This window comes from Mustela nigripes, chromosome 14 (genome assembly GCF_022355385.1).
Source record: "Mustela nigripes isolate SB6536 chromosome 14, MUSNIG.SB6536, whole genome shotgun sequence".
In the NCBI taxonomy this organism is placed as follows: Eukaryota; Metazoa; Chordata; class Mammalia; order Carnivora; family Mustelidae; genus Mustela; species Mustela nigripes.
In genome coordinates, this window is record NC_081570.1 from 64123932 (window position 1) to 64139276 (window position 15345).

Genomic DNA, 15345 nt, shown 5'->3' on the forward strand with positions numbered 1-15345 from the left:
GCTTCCCTCTCTCTGCCTGCCTCTCTGCCTACTTGTGATCTCTCTCTGTCAAATAAATAAATAAAATCTTAAAAAAAAAATGATGGGATCTGTTTCTCTTGTGTAGTCAATAATATGAAATTCTCAAAGGTCTTATATTTTCCAGAAAACTGACAGCAAATAAGGTTCTGAAGACTTCAGTTAAGGAGCTCATTTTTAAAATATTTACATATAATTAAAGCTGCAGGGGCGCCTGGGTGGCTCAGTGGGTTAAGCCGCTGCCTTCGGCTCAGGTCGTGGTCTCGGGGTCCTGGGATCGAGTCCCGCATCGGGCTCTCTCTGGGAGCCTGCTTCCTCCTCTCTCTCTCTGCCCACTTGTGATTTCTCTGTCAAATAAATAAAATCTTTAAAAAAGAAAAAAAAAAAAAAGCTGCAGAATTCTATGAGTGGCTCAGAGTAAAATACTAACACACTGAAGAATGAACCAAAGGAAGATTCTGAGAACAAGGTAAGTAGCTCCAACAATAGAAGAGTGTTAAATAACTTACTATACATTCATAAAATGCATACTGTGCAACTATTCACAATGTGTTCTGAAAAATGTCCAAGGAGAGGGGAAGGGTTGATAACATATTGTAAAATGAAAAGTAAAATTACAGAATGAAATATTCTATACGATCGCTATTTAGGAAAGAAATATGACACAGAAAAAAGAGACCAGGAGAACACACACAAAAATCCTGACAGAAATTACCTCTGCTAATGAGAATTTAAATGTCTTCACATTTTCTTCTTTTCCAAATGAAAAGGGGGTAAGATAGGGAAAATTTTTATTTTCAAAAACAGCCATTAAATATACTCTGATCTTTGTCCAATCTTTTTAATAACATGCACAACAACAACAAAAAAGTATAATTAGTGCTACTAAGCACCTGCATTAACAGTTGTTTTTCTTTAAGTTATAAAATAGTTCATTCAAATTTAGTTCCCCTATACTTTTTGCCAAATTCACACAAGAACAATGTATTTTTTAAAAAGCATAATGATGTAAGATTTTATCCAAGGTTGCAGTCTTCTATGCTGTCTTCTTCACACATCTAGAAAATGAACTTCATATGCTTGATTCCATATGTTTTGAAGAAAACCATTATAATGAGTGCCCACAATCCCAGAATAAAACCCCCAGGAGGATGCCAATCTTTCAGCTTTGGTTTCTGCAAAACAAAGAGGACATGGTGAACTTAACAATATTGGGTCAAACAAATACTGATGGAAGACAGAAATTTCACAGCCTATGTTTGAAGGGGGAGTAATTTAACCAAATTAAATGTATTAGAACAGCAGCAACAACAAAAGCTTCTAACTGGGTAAATAGTTCAACGTGGTTCTTATGAAGGTCAGTTTCAGATGCCATTTTGTTTCTTCAAAGAGGCTTCCTTGACTACCCAGCCAAACATCTCTCTTCCATAGCCTACTAGTCCTTTGCACTTTGAATTTATATACTCATTAGTTTGTTGGTTTTTGTCTGTCTCTCCCACTAGACTGTAGCTCTATGAGGGCCCTCTTGCTTGTATTCCCAGCATCCACCTGCCACGGTGCCTGGCACACAGGAGACATACATATACTATACTCATTAAGTCAGTGGAAAAACAAATGTTATCCAATTCCATTTGTTCTGCTATTCAACAAATACTTGTTTGGGGGCCCATACCTTTGGTCATGTTAAGTCCTTGACACAATGTTCCTTCTCCACTCTGCCTACCTGAAACTCACCAACTGAAATGCCAACTCCTTCAGGTTTTCACACCTGATATATTCTTTTCTTTGAATGTGTAGCTCCTTCTACTCTTTTATCTAGTAATATAATTATGTTTATCAGTTATCTCCCTGCAAAATTCCAGGGGGAAAAGTTTGGCTGAGTCCATTTTATATTCCCTTGTCTATTCCTACCTCTCAACACCCAGCCAAGTGTCTTGTGTACTTCTTTGTCCAGCAAGGAAAGGCAGGCCAGTCCTCTCCATTTAGTTGTCACTGCAACACCTACATTATGTCCCTGAAATTGGGAGGTCTGCAACTATCATCTTTTTATGAGGTTTACTTCCTGAACTACTGGCCAAGATTGTAAGGACAGTTATGCTATGAGAATCATACATTTTTTTTTAAGATTTTATTTATTTATTTGACAGAGAGATTGTAAATAGGCAGAGAGGCAGAGGGAGAGAGGGGGAAGCAGGCTCCCTGCTGAGCAGAGAGCCCGATGCGGGGCTCGATCTCAGGACCCTGAGATCATGACCTGAGACGAAAGCAGAGGCTTTAACCCACTGAGCCACCCAGGCACCCCCCAAGAATCATACATATTTTTAAAGATATATTTATTTGAGAGAGAGAGTGTGTGATATTGGTGGGGGGAGGTAAAGGGAGAAAGAGAAACCTAAGCAGACTCCATGGTGCTGAGCATGGAGCCCTTTAAGAAAGGGCTCGATCCCACAACCTGAGATCGTGACCCAAGCTGAACCCGAGTCGGTTGCTTAACTGACTGCACCACCTAAGCGTCCCTAGAATCATGTATTAGAGTAGAGCTGAGTGAAGAGAAACTGTAATCTAAAATTTTCTTTTGTGCTCGCTTCGGCAGCACATATACTAAAATTTTCTTTAGTCACCATGTAAACTAGCCAAGGAAGGTTCATAAATCTCTTAGAGGCACCTGCACGTTATAGTTTGGTTTCCCAACCTAACATTCTTTATTCAATCCTAAACTCATCACATTACAAGAGGAAAGAAGGCAGGCAGGCAGGAAGGAAGGAAGGAAGAGAGGGAAGGAAAGAAGGCAGGCAGGCAGTCAGGCAAGCTTAAATATAAAACAAATCAAGTCAAATCAGCCAGAATTCATTGGTAAGGGCCATACTAGTAATATCCTGCCACATTCTATAGTTATTTATAATCTATACTTTAAAATAGCTGATAGTTGTCTAAAGTATACAACATTAAAAACCCACTAAAAGAATTCAAAGGAATATTTTGATACAATGAAACTATTTTTCTTTTAATTTTATAAATGGAGAAGTTATCTGTGGAAATGCCTGGTTTTCAATTTGGTTATCTTTCTGTAACTTCTTCCTTCTCTTCTGAAATTCTCCTCTCTTGGCTTCAGTGGTACTCTCTCCAGATTTTTCCTCTATTTCTCTAACCATCTGTTTTCAGTCTTCTTTGCTCCTTAAATGCTAGGGGTATCTAGAGCTCTGCCCTCGCCCATTTATTCTTTCCCTTTATATAATCTCCCTGGGTGACAACTGTACCCTGGTTTTGACCTCTGTCAGCAAGCTTATGACTCCCAAATTTGTATCACTAACATGGAACTATATGCTAAAATCCTAGGTTTATGTACAATTAACAGACATCTTTCCTGTTTTCCATCACTGCATCCATATCAGTGGCATATTACCAAAGTGATAAAGCTGGAAATCATTCCTAGCTCCCCCAATTCTCAGACCTTCCCACTTCATGAGTTCCCAATTCTTGCAGGTTTTCTAACTATCATGTCTGTCCTTTCTAAGTTTTCTATTGCCACTGCCACTATCTTAGTTCTAGTTCTTATCATTTCTTGTCAGGGTCACTGAAATAGTGTCCTAACTAGCTTCTCTTCCTCCAAGATGCCTTCTCTTTTCCATGTATCAATCATATTGCTGCTAGACACACTGTCCTAAAATACAAATATATATTTGTATAATATGTATACATATTTGTAATATTAATAAAAGCCTCATATGTATCCATATAGGAATTGTTTGTTTCAAGCACACATTACTTTTGTAATTTAAACAATTAAATAAATAATTTAAAAACAAGGGTTCGGTGTGGTGTGGTTCAAAGAGCATTGGATTTAGAATCAACTGCTTTGGTTTCAAAGGTTAGTTTTAACAGTCAAAGCCCATGTTACCTGTCAGGCCACTTCGTCACTCTTAATTTCTGAATCTATAAAATGGGCATAGTAACACAGACCTTCTGGGAATGAATGAATGCACAATTACATCAATGATGTGTTTTCTGAAAGTGTAGTCTATAACTACCTGTTCCTACCTAGAAAAGTGATGATTTGAAATTCAAAATACTTTTTAGATAACTTTCTTTTGTGTTTGTTAATTATGAGGAGCAGAATCTGCAACAATCTGATTTTTGTATAAATTTTAATTCAAAATTAACTAGTCAGACTAATAGGAGAGAAACCCACCTATTTCCATATCATAATGCAGTTTTTAATCAACCACATAATTTAAATACAACTGACAGTATTGTTTACAGTGGTTATGTGCCACCCTAAGTCTGTCTATTCTCATTCCTTCCAGAAAACTCCCCAAACACCAAAAATATCGTAATGCAATTCTTCCTCATATTACTTTCTATGCAAAACTCTGAAACGGCTCTGATCACATGTGAAATGACGATGATGACAGAGGTTCTTTCCTTCTAGTATCTTACAAGATGGTAAGTCCAGTGGCATTTCAGATGGAAAAGATTAGTGACACACTATGAAAAATCTTAATTTAATTCCAGTAGAAAATACAGATTAACATAAAGATTATAGATTAATATACAGATTATAATATTTAGATTACTATAAAGCTCAGTTATATTAAAGATAGGGAAGGTAGATATCACAAGCATGTGACAATGAAAAACAAGTGAGTGAACTAAACATTAGTTACCACTGTGCCTGGTTTTTGTCATGTTTATTTTCTGTTATTCAGACAAATTGTAACCAATGCCAAAGGGATGAAAAAGCTAAATCAAAAATTAGTTTTCCATAAATGGGGAAAAGATTGTCATTATTAGTTATTAATGGAAGCACATCTTTATACAAAAGTTTGAAGATGTTCCCTGGAAACATACGAGTATGGACCTACTGTATATTTTTTCCTGCTTTGTCGAAGATTATTTGACCATAGAGTTGAGGGTCCATGTCTGGTTCTCCACTCTGTTCCACTGGTCTATGTGTCTGGTTTTTTTTTTTTTTTTTTAAAGATTTTATTTATTTATCAGAGAAAGAGAGAGGGAGAGCGAGCGAGCACAGGCAGACAGAATGGCAGGCAGAGGCAGAGGGAGAAGCAGACTCCCTGCCGAGCAAGGAGCCCAACGTGGGACTCGATCCCAGGAGGCTGGGATCATGACCTGAGCCGAAGGCAGCCGCTTAACCAACTGAGCCACCCAGGCGTCCCTATGTGTCTGTTTTTATGCCAGTACCATGCTGTCTTGGTGATCACAGCTTTGTAGTAAAGCTTGAAATCAGGCAACGTGATGCCGCCAGTTTTGTTTCTATTTTTCAGCATTTCCTTAGCAATTGGGGGCCTCTTCTGATTTCATACAAATTTTAGGATCGTTTGCTCCAGCTCTTTGAAAAATACTGGTGGAGGGGTGCCTGGGTAGCTCAGTGGGTTAAGCCTCTACTTTCGGCTCAGGTCATGATCTCAGGGTCCTGAGATCGAGCCCTGCATCTGGCTCTCTGCTTAGCAGGGAGCCTGCTTCCCCCTCTCTCCCTCTGCCTCTCTGCCTATTTAGATCTCTCTCTCTCTGTCAAATAAATAAATAAATAAAATCTTAAAAAAAAATACTGGTGGAATTTTGATCAGAATGGCATTAAAAGTATAGATTGCTCTAGGTAGTATAGACATTTTAACGATGTTTATTCTTCTGATCCATGAGCATGGAATGGTCTTCCATCTTTTTGTGTCTTCTTTGACAGTCTCTTCAATAAATGGTGCTGGGAAAATTGGACAGCTATATGCAGAAGAATGAAACTCGACCATTCTCTTACACCATACACAAAGATAAACTTGAAATGGATAAAAGACCTCAACATGAAATAGGAATCCATCAAAATCATAGAGGAGAACATAGGCAGTAACCTCTTTGATATCAGCCACAGCAACTTCTTTCAAGATATGTCTCCAAAGGCAAAGGAAACAAAAGCAAAAATGAATTTTTGGGACTTCATCAAGATCAAAAGCTTCTGCATAGCAAAGGAAACAGTCAAAAAAACAAAGAGGCAACCCACGGAATGGGAGAAGATATTTGCAAATGACAGTACAGACAAAAGGCTGATATCCAGGATCTATAAAGAACTCAAACTCAACACACACAAAACAGATAATCATGTAAAAAAATGGGCAGAAGACATGAACAGACACTTCTCCAATAAAGACATACAACTGGCTATCAGACACATGAAAAAATGTTCATCATCAATAGCCATCAGGGAGATTCAAATCAAAACCATATTAAGATACCACCTTACACCACTTAGAATGGCCAAAATTAACAAGACAGGAAACAACATGTGTTGGAGAGGATATGGAGAAAAGGGAACCCTCTTACACTGATGGTGGGAATGCAATTTGGTGCAGCCACTTTGGAGAACAGTGTGGAGATTCCTTAATAAATTAAAAATAGAGCTTCCCTGTGACCCTGCAAATGCACTACTGGGTATTTACACCAAAGATACAGACGTAGTGAAAAGAAGGGCCATCTGTACCCCAGTGTTCATGGCAGCAATGGCCACAGTTGCCAAACTGTGGAAAGAACCAAGATGCCTTCAACAGATGAATGGATAAGGAAGATGTGGTCCATATACACTATGGAGTATTATGCCTCCATCAGAAAGGATGAATCCCCAACTTTTGTATCAACATGGGCGGGACTGGAAGAGATTATGCTGAATGAAATAAGTCAAGCAGAGAAAGTCAATTATCATATGGTTTCACTAATTTGTGGAGCATAAGAAATAACACGGAGGACATGGGGAAATGGAGAGGAAAGGGAGTTGAGGGAAATTGGAGGAGGAGATGAACCATGACAGACTATGGACTCTGAAAAAAAATCTGAGGGTTTTGAAGGGGCGGGGGGTGGAAGTTGGGTGAGCCTGGTGGTGGGTATTATGGAGGGCACATATTGAATGGAGCACTGGGTGTAGTGCATAAACAATGAATTCTGATACACTGAAAAGAAATAAATTAAAAAAAAAAAAAGTATTGGCCTAATGGGGGGGAAACAAGATTCACATTTTCCCCAATATCCAGGAATCTCTGATTTAGATGGTATTTGAGAACACACACGCACACAGGTTAATGCTTAAAAAATTTAAATAAATATTATCAAAATCTGGCATTAAACTCTTGCCTATACAAGAATAGGCTATAATATATAATACAATCAATTATTCCATAAACCAATTTAATGAATTTCAGTGCTAAAACAGCTCAGGCAATATGAACTTTTGAGTTTAAAAATACTGTAACTTTCAGATAGTATTTAAACTAACCCATGCTTTAAAAAAAAAAAAAAAGTGAACATCACTGAAATTCTATGATTCATTAGAGATTACTGAAATAATAATCATGTAGTTAATAGCAATCTTAATTCTGCAGCTGTAGAAACTCTGGTTACTTTCCAATGAGATGGATTCCCTGAGGTCACAGTTGTACCATTAGATCTGAAACTTAGTCAGAAACAGTTGCCAGGAAGAAGGCAACTACAGCTTCTTTGGAAATCACTATCATTTCTCCCAAGACTAGTCCTGGCAGCTATTTTGATCTATTATTCCAAAGACTGGCTCAGAGAATTCTGGAGGCATTGTCTCCTTGTCCTTCAACAAAATGTGTCCCATATTTTGACCACTGATGCCCAGGAGAGGACCAGAGAGAAGAACAAAGTGCTAGACCTTTGAATGTAATAACGGAGAACTATGAAATGTGGTCACTCCAAAATTATAATGGAATTTATATCTATTTACAGTATAACACTGTACAGGCTAACAGAAGCAAATTTCAGCTTTCAAAATGGCTATCTGCAGATGCTATTTTTTTATTACGTAGTCATTAGATTTTTTGATTAACAAAAAATGGCAAATTATTAATTAAATACAACTTGGACTCTTAGCTTAACATGGCATCTAAGTAGAATCCTCCAGTGCAGCCTTTCCCATCCTCTCCAGAAAATACATATAAAGACATAGAAAGACAAGAGCACATCCTAACTAAAATGAATTTAACCTCTGATGAGAAACCTCAGATTATTTCACTATCTCAAAGTCCTAGAAACCAGGTCTACAAACAAATTAATAGTGGCCTGGTTTTCCTGATTAGTGGACACAATGCAAAGGATTGCTTTGCTCTGTGAAACACAGTAAATCTGTCAACTGAGAGAGGGACATTAGCTCTCTCCTTTTTTCTGCCTGCTATTCAAGAGAAATAGTGTTTACAAAGTAGAAGGGTGGCTTTATGAGGCAGCCAGAGTAGTGTAACTCATTCCTATCCGAACGGCAAACCTCTTTATTCCTCTGAATACAATTCCCAGTAAAGAATGAGTCAGAACGTAGAGGGCAACGGACAATGGTTCACTGTGTCTAAGAAGTTTCAATATCCACATGAGAAGCTCTGAAGAGAAGGGAAAATACGGGAAAAATCCTTTTAGGAGCACATGTTAGGAAACAGATTTTTCCATACACTTCATCTTCTTAAAGTGCCCCCAAACCAGGCACAAGGAGCATGGTAGCAGAGGATCCTGGTTTAGTTTAGCAAAACTACATTTGATGACTGCCTGCCAATCACAGGAAATGTGTAACAGATTATTCTTCAGATGCAGGCCTGAGAAGGCATTCAAACTGAAGTAGAGAGGGAGAAGCATCCACACCCTCTGTTGGCACATACCAACAGCGTTCTAAGAAAAAGGAAAAAACACAGAGAAGTCTATGAGTAAAAATACTCCCACACACGAGAAAGAAATATCCTGAAGATGCAGAGAACATATCTCAGAATAAGATGTAATACAGAACCAAAAGATAATTTTGGAAAAATTTTACTTGGCTTGACTTGAATAAAGATGTCCAAGAAATCAAAAAATTTTTAAAAAATGGTACAAAGAGAAAAATTATACAAGATACAAGGGCAACAGGTTGAGATGAAAAGGGTGCAAAATTAAAATCCACATTGACAAGGAAAATAGTGTCCTAAGCACATCTTTTGAGTCCTTCATTCACCTAATTGTGGCAGACTGGTGGCAAAAAATGGCCCAATTCTCCGTACTTCCCTTGTATCCATGCCCTTTGCAATATGTGCCATTATAGCAACTCTCACCAAGAAATGGAATTTATATCCTTGCTCCTTGAATCAGCTGGCCTTGTGACATTTTTTGGTCGACAAAATGCAACACAAGCAAGTGTCCTAATTCCAAGGCTTTGCTTGCTTCTGCTTTATCAGAAATCTGCTACCACGATGAAAAAATATCTAGGCAAGACTTCTGTAGAAAAAGACATCATATAGAAAAGAACTCAGGATCCCCGTAAAAGAACCAGCCAATTCCCAGAAGCAGACCGGCTAACCAACCCAGGACTGACCACAAACTCACAAGGGAACTCAGCCAAGAACAGAACTACTTCGTTAAACTTGGCCTAACCTGTCAACCTGCAGAATTATAAGCTAAGAAAATGGTTGATACTATAGGCCACTATGTTTTAGATTTTTTTTTAAAGATTTTATTTATTTGAGATAGAGTGAGAGAGCACAAATGGTGGGAGGGGCAGAGGAAGAGAGAGAGGCAGGCTCTCCATTGATCAGGAAGCCTGACGTTGGGCTCCATCCCAGGACCCTGAGATCATGACCTGAGCCACAGGCAGACTTAACTGACTGAGCTACCCAGACGCTCCTAGAGTGTTTTATTAAGCATCAAAAGCTATGGAATACAACCACTGATGTAATTAATGTAGAAGGAACACCCTGATCTTTTATTATCATAAGAAAATAAAGTTCCCATCTACATATATGTGGCTTCAGATTTCTGCAGGAATGGTATAATTAAGAACAGCTTAAAGGCAACTAATCAACCTCTTGTCCACCATGAACTTCGCTGAGGTGAGGGAGGTCTGACAAAATAACCTCCTCTGACCTGCTAGAATAAGAATTCCTGCCCCCTTAACTCATCTAACTTTCACAAAGGACTTCAACTAGCATCTGTCACACCTGAACAGTTATCCAGAGCCAGACTCTCATGAAGCCATCCTGGAAAAATACCCGCTATTGGTCTTCTAGAGGTACAGTTCATGAATGTTCTTTGCACAACTTCCCCAGTAAAGGAGCTATATGGATGCTCTTCCAGCTCTCTCTTATAGTCTGCCTGGAAAAAGACGGACTCTACTTGGCACCACGCCAGGAATCGCTTGCTCTCCAGGAAATGAAATAGGGGAACCCAGAGATCAATTCACCTAGCTTCCTCTAGCCTTCCTCCTCCCACCCACAATCTAGACCGGAAGTCTAGCTCCTTTCCTTTTTAGTTAGTAATTAGTGTTACCCAGCTGTTGCCCCCTGCTGGGGAAATGATGATCTCCCAGGATTTTGATGCACCTCACTCATGGTAAATTTGCAAAGCAATTAATCTAATCTAAGATAATTAAAGATGCTTTATTTTTTACTATAATTTGTTAAATATAAAATTGAACACAGTTTTTCCTTATCTATGATTTTAGTTTTTCTGTGACAAGAACATCCACTGTCAACATTATTACTTAATATTGCTCTGGAATTTCCAGCCAATCTAGACATAACTTCTAGTAAGGAGAAGTAAATTTTCATTTGCAAATATTATGATTAGATATCAACAAACTCTACAAAATCAATCCATAATTATGAACAATAAAGAGCTCAGATTTGAGGTAAATATAAAAAAGTCTTTCAATATGTTACCAAAAATGAGTAAAAAAACAGAACAGAAAAAAAATTCCATTCACAACAGCAATAAAAAACAAAATAACATAAATAGCCATAACATGAGATTTAAGGTAAACAATCCAAATTACCCTATAAAAACAAGTAAACAGTCCTGAATATAAAAAAAGATATGATAAAGCTAATCTATAATTTTGTTCTCATGCAAAATAGAAAGATCAATGCAACAGAATAGAAAGCAGGCAATCAAGCCCAGTAGCCAAGAATTTAGTACACAATAAAAGAGCGAGCTATCACAGATCAGTGGGCAAGAAATTATTCTTACTGGTGCTCTGGATTGACATTTGGTAAAAACAGTCCTGTTTCTAGCCCAACATTATAAAACAAAATACACTTTACATGGTTTAGAATTAGATATAAAAATATTAGATGTAGAATCTTTTTTAAAAATCTTTGTGAAGTGGTACCTAGGGACACATCCTAACGGTAGCTATGTTAAAAGAACCAGTGGAGAGAGGCACCTGGGTGGCTCAGTCAGTTAAGTGTCTGCCTTTGACTCAGGTCATGAGCCCAGAGTCCTGGGATCAAGTCCTGTATCTGGCTTCTTTGCTCAGTGGGAAGCCTGCTTCTCCCTCTGCCTGCCGCTCCCCATGCTTGCTCTCTCTCTCTCTCTCTCTTTCTCTGACAAAGAAATAAATAAAATCTTTTTTTAAAAAGTACCAGTGGAGAGCAGTGGCAATGGAAACTCATTGTGAGGAGCAGAACACATGAATCAAAGGCCCTGCGAGCTGACTCAGAAAGGACTTCTTAGGAGAACTGGCCCTTGAAAAACGTGCAATATTTCAGTTGGTGGAGAGCAGAGCAGTGCCTTTTAGGCACTGCTGAAAGGCAGAAGGAAGGTGATGGAAGATCCATGATGGTGGAGATTTCATCTGTTAGTTTGCTGCTGAGCCCCCAGGACGGTAGCAACTGGGAAACACTGTTTAAAGAATGGATGCTCTTTGGGCATAGCAGGTATCAAGGGCTAGAAAGATTCATCCTGTAAATGCCCAGTTGTGAGTTGGGATTTGAGATAAGAAGCTTCTACTAGCTTGAGTCAGTGCCCACCCACAGGTGAATGGAGCAAAAAACAGATAAAATGTAGGAGAATTTGCACACTAAAGGGATTTATAAATCTAAAAGCAATAAAGGAAAATCAAAAAGAAAAGGTGAAGAGATTCTTAAACGAACTTTTCTGAAAGCTCTGTATTTTGCAAAGTGTACAAATCAAAAGGTGAATAAATGGGAAAATATGACAGAAAGGGGTTAAGTTTAGTACATGAAGATCTTCCTGAAAACAGTAAGACACAAAGGTTTATTAATAAATGGAATAAGGAAATGAAAATTTTCACAAAATAATTACAAATGGCTAATTAGCATAGAAAAAACTCAATCATCTTGATTACAAAAAATTAAAAATTGGGGCACCTGGGTGGGTTAAAGCCTTTGCCTTCAGCTCAGGTCATGATCCCAGGGTCCTGGGATCGAGCCCCACATCGGACTCTCTGCTCAGCAGGGAGCCTGCTTCCTCCTCCTCTCTCTCTCTCTCTCTCTGCTTGCCTCTCTGCCCACTTGTGATCTTTGTCTGTCAAATAAATAAGTAAAATCTTTTAAAAAAAAAACAATATATTGGGCGTCTGGGTGGCTCAGTGGGTTAAATTGCTGCCTTCGGCTCAGATCATGATCTCAGAGTCCTGGGATCAAGTCCCGCATCAGGCTCTCTGCTCGGCAGGAAGCCTGCTTCCCTCTCTCTCTCTCTCTCTCTGCCTACTTGTGATCTCTCTCTGTCAAATAAATAAATAAAATATTAAAAAAATAATATATTAACTATTTCTTCATCTTTTAAAAATTAAACTAGTAAATGTTAATGAGGATGGTCAACTTTTCAGAAAAATAATTAACAGATTTAGAGGTCTTTAAAATATTTGTATCTTTCCATTCAGAGGAACTGTTACACTCTGAGCTAGGATCTATATTAAGAAATTAAAAAATGCTAATAACGGTTTTACACAGATTTTCTTCTCAGTGTTATTTACATAATAAAAAACAGAAAACAATCCATATAAATAATAATACAGGAAATATGGTACACCTACATACACAGTAATCAAAAATGTTCTCAAACAATTTTAATGATTTAGAAACATGCTTATGCTGTAATAATAAAATAAAAGATTTCAAATTATGTATGAAATATGATCTATAACAATATTCAAAGAAAAGGAATATATTAAGGTCTTAATAATATTTCTCTGGAAGAAACAGAATTAGGTAGTCTTAATCTCTTCTCTAAACTTGTATATACATTTGGAAATACATTTTCTACAATGGATATGTATTTCTTTAATAATTCTGTGTGTGTGCAGGGGGAAAGGGAATATATAGGAAAAACTTCTCTTGAAAGAATCCACTTTAGGTGTGCCTGGGTGGCTCAGTCAGTTAAGCATCTGCTTTTGACTCAGGTCATGATCTCAGGGTCCTGGGATCAAGCTGGAACCCCACATCAGGTTTCCCTGATCAGCAGGGAGTCTGATTATCCCTCTCCCGCCTGCCACTCCCCTTGCTTGTGCTCGCTCTCCCTCTCTCCCTCTCTCTCACTATCAAATAAATAAATAAAATCTTAAAAAAAAAAAAAAGAAAAAGAAAGAAAGAATCCACTTTGAAGAATCTTCATAAACTCATCTTTTCCAAATTAGGAGATGCACTGCAATAATACTGTTTAGTAGTTGATATCCTAACTTTAAGAAAAAGTAACATGAATAGCATGACAACATAATAAAGTGATTTTTCAGTATGTATTTAATGATACCCCTGGAGTATAACAAGATTGCTATTTTTAAAACAACTATAGGTAATATTTTAGACACTCTACAATGATTTTCCTTGCAATCAAATGACAGATTGGTATAATTACTGCATTTGGTAGTAAAGCTGCATTTGAGGTAAGTTCATATTAAAATGTAGCTTATAATTTCATTTGTGTCCATATTAGAACTTCTCGTAAAATGACTGATTTTATGTAGTTAAAGTACTTTACGGACTGCTATTAAATACAGTCCTATTTTTTTTAACCTTTCACAATAACAGCTATAATACAGAGGTGAAAAGCACACATAAAACACTGCGATGTGTCGTGAGCGAACACTTAAGAGCTTAAGGGCCACCCATTATTGAAATGCCTAATATTTCAAATTAAAAAGATAGGTAACTAAGCAACACCGCATTGCCAATTGTGCACAATATTCAGCCTCCCCTTTCATGTTGCTAGGAGAACATTACCACAGAACTGCAAAATAGTTAACAGAGCAGAGATCTAAGCACTAAAGTTATGTACAGAGAAGAAACTGAAGATTTTCAAAATTATATGTGTTTACTGGGAAGCACACAGAAAATTTCCAAAGTTTTGATGAAATTCTTTTCTTAAAATATAATGATCACATCAGTTCAGTTAAATTATATTTTAAAGGGGTGCCTGGGTGGTTCAGTGAGTTAAAGCCTCTGCCTTTGGCTCAGGTCATGATCCCAGTGTCCTAGGATCAAGCCCCGCATCAGGCTCTCTCCTGGGCAGGGAGCCTGCTTCCCTCTCTCTCTCTGCCTGCCTCTCTGCCTACTTGTGATCTCTGTCTGTCAAATAAATAAATAAAATCTTTTAAAAAAATTACATTTTAAAGAAAAAAATACAGTATACTGAAACTACAATTCTAATAACTTTAGAAAAGAGCTGTTTGTTTTCAACTGTTTGATCTGTGGTGGTTTATTAGTATTTCCAGTCTCTCTTTTTCTTCTTTATAAAATATAATTTGTACTTTTCAAATTATATTAATAGTATAAATCAAACTGTGGTCAGCAGAATTCTAAGTCAGCCCCCAGATTCCCTCTCCCTGATGTACATTCCCTGTGTAAATCCCTTCCCCCTGAGTGTGGACAGAACTTGTAAATTTGATGGGCTAATCTCTCCTATGATTAGGTTACATTATGTATCAAAGATGAAGGGATTCTGAAGATATTATTAGGGTCCCTAATCAGTTGATATTCAGTGAATAAAAAACGAGATTATCCTGGGGGGAGGGACTGACCTAATAAGGTGAGCCCTTTGTTTTTTTTTTATTATTTTTTTAAAGAGTTGATTTTTTTATGACAGAGAGAGATAGCAAGAGTGGAAACAGAACCACGAGGGAGCTGGAGAGAGAGAAGCAGGCTCCCCAGTGAGCAGGGAGCCCGATATGGGGCTCAGTCCCAGGACGCTGGGATCATGACCTGAGCTGAAGGCAGACATTTAATGACTGAGCCACCAAGGAGCCCCAAGGTGAGCCCTTTAAAAGAGTCTACATATCAGAGACAGAAGTCAAAGAGATCAATATATTAGACACTGCCGAGATGCTCTCCTGCTGCTCATGAAGAATCAAACGGCCATGTTGTGGCATGAAGGACAGGCAGGGAAAGCAAGCAGCCTCTTAGAGCCCAGGGCCTCAGTCAGCCCTACAACCGGGGGAAACTGAATTCTGCCAATAACTAGTAAACTTGGAAGAGGACCCTAAGCCTCAGATGACACTGCTATCCTGGTTGACACCTTAATCAAAGAACTGTTATTAATGCTCTTAAATCACTAAGTTTGTTT

The 15345-nt window shown here is 37.9% G+C and overlaps 1 protein-coding gene across 1 annotated transcript in view; it reads right to left on the minus strand.

The window, feature by feature from the left end:
• Positions 1–792: 792 nt before the first annotated feature.
• PIGK (phosphatidylinositol glycan anchor biosynthesis class K) overlaps positions 793–15345 on the minus strand; it is a 125463-nt gene continuing 110910 nt past the window's right edge. Inside the window, exon 11 of the mRNA XM_059375167.1 lies at positions 793–1193. Within this exon, the coding sequence (XP_059231150.1) occupies positions 1077–1193 (117 nt within the window). The 3' untranslated portion in view covers positions 793–1076. The remainder of the gene's footprint in view (positions 1194–15345) is intronic.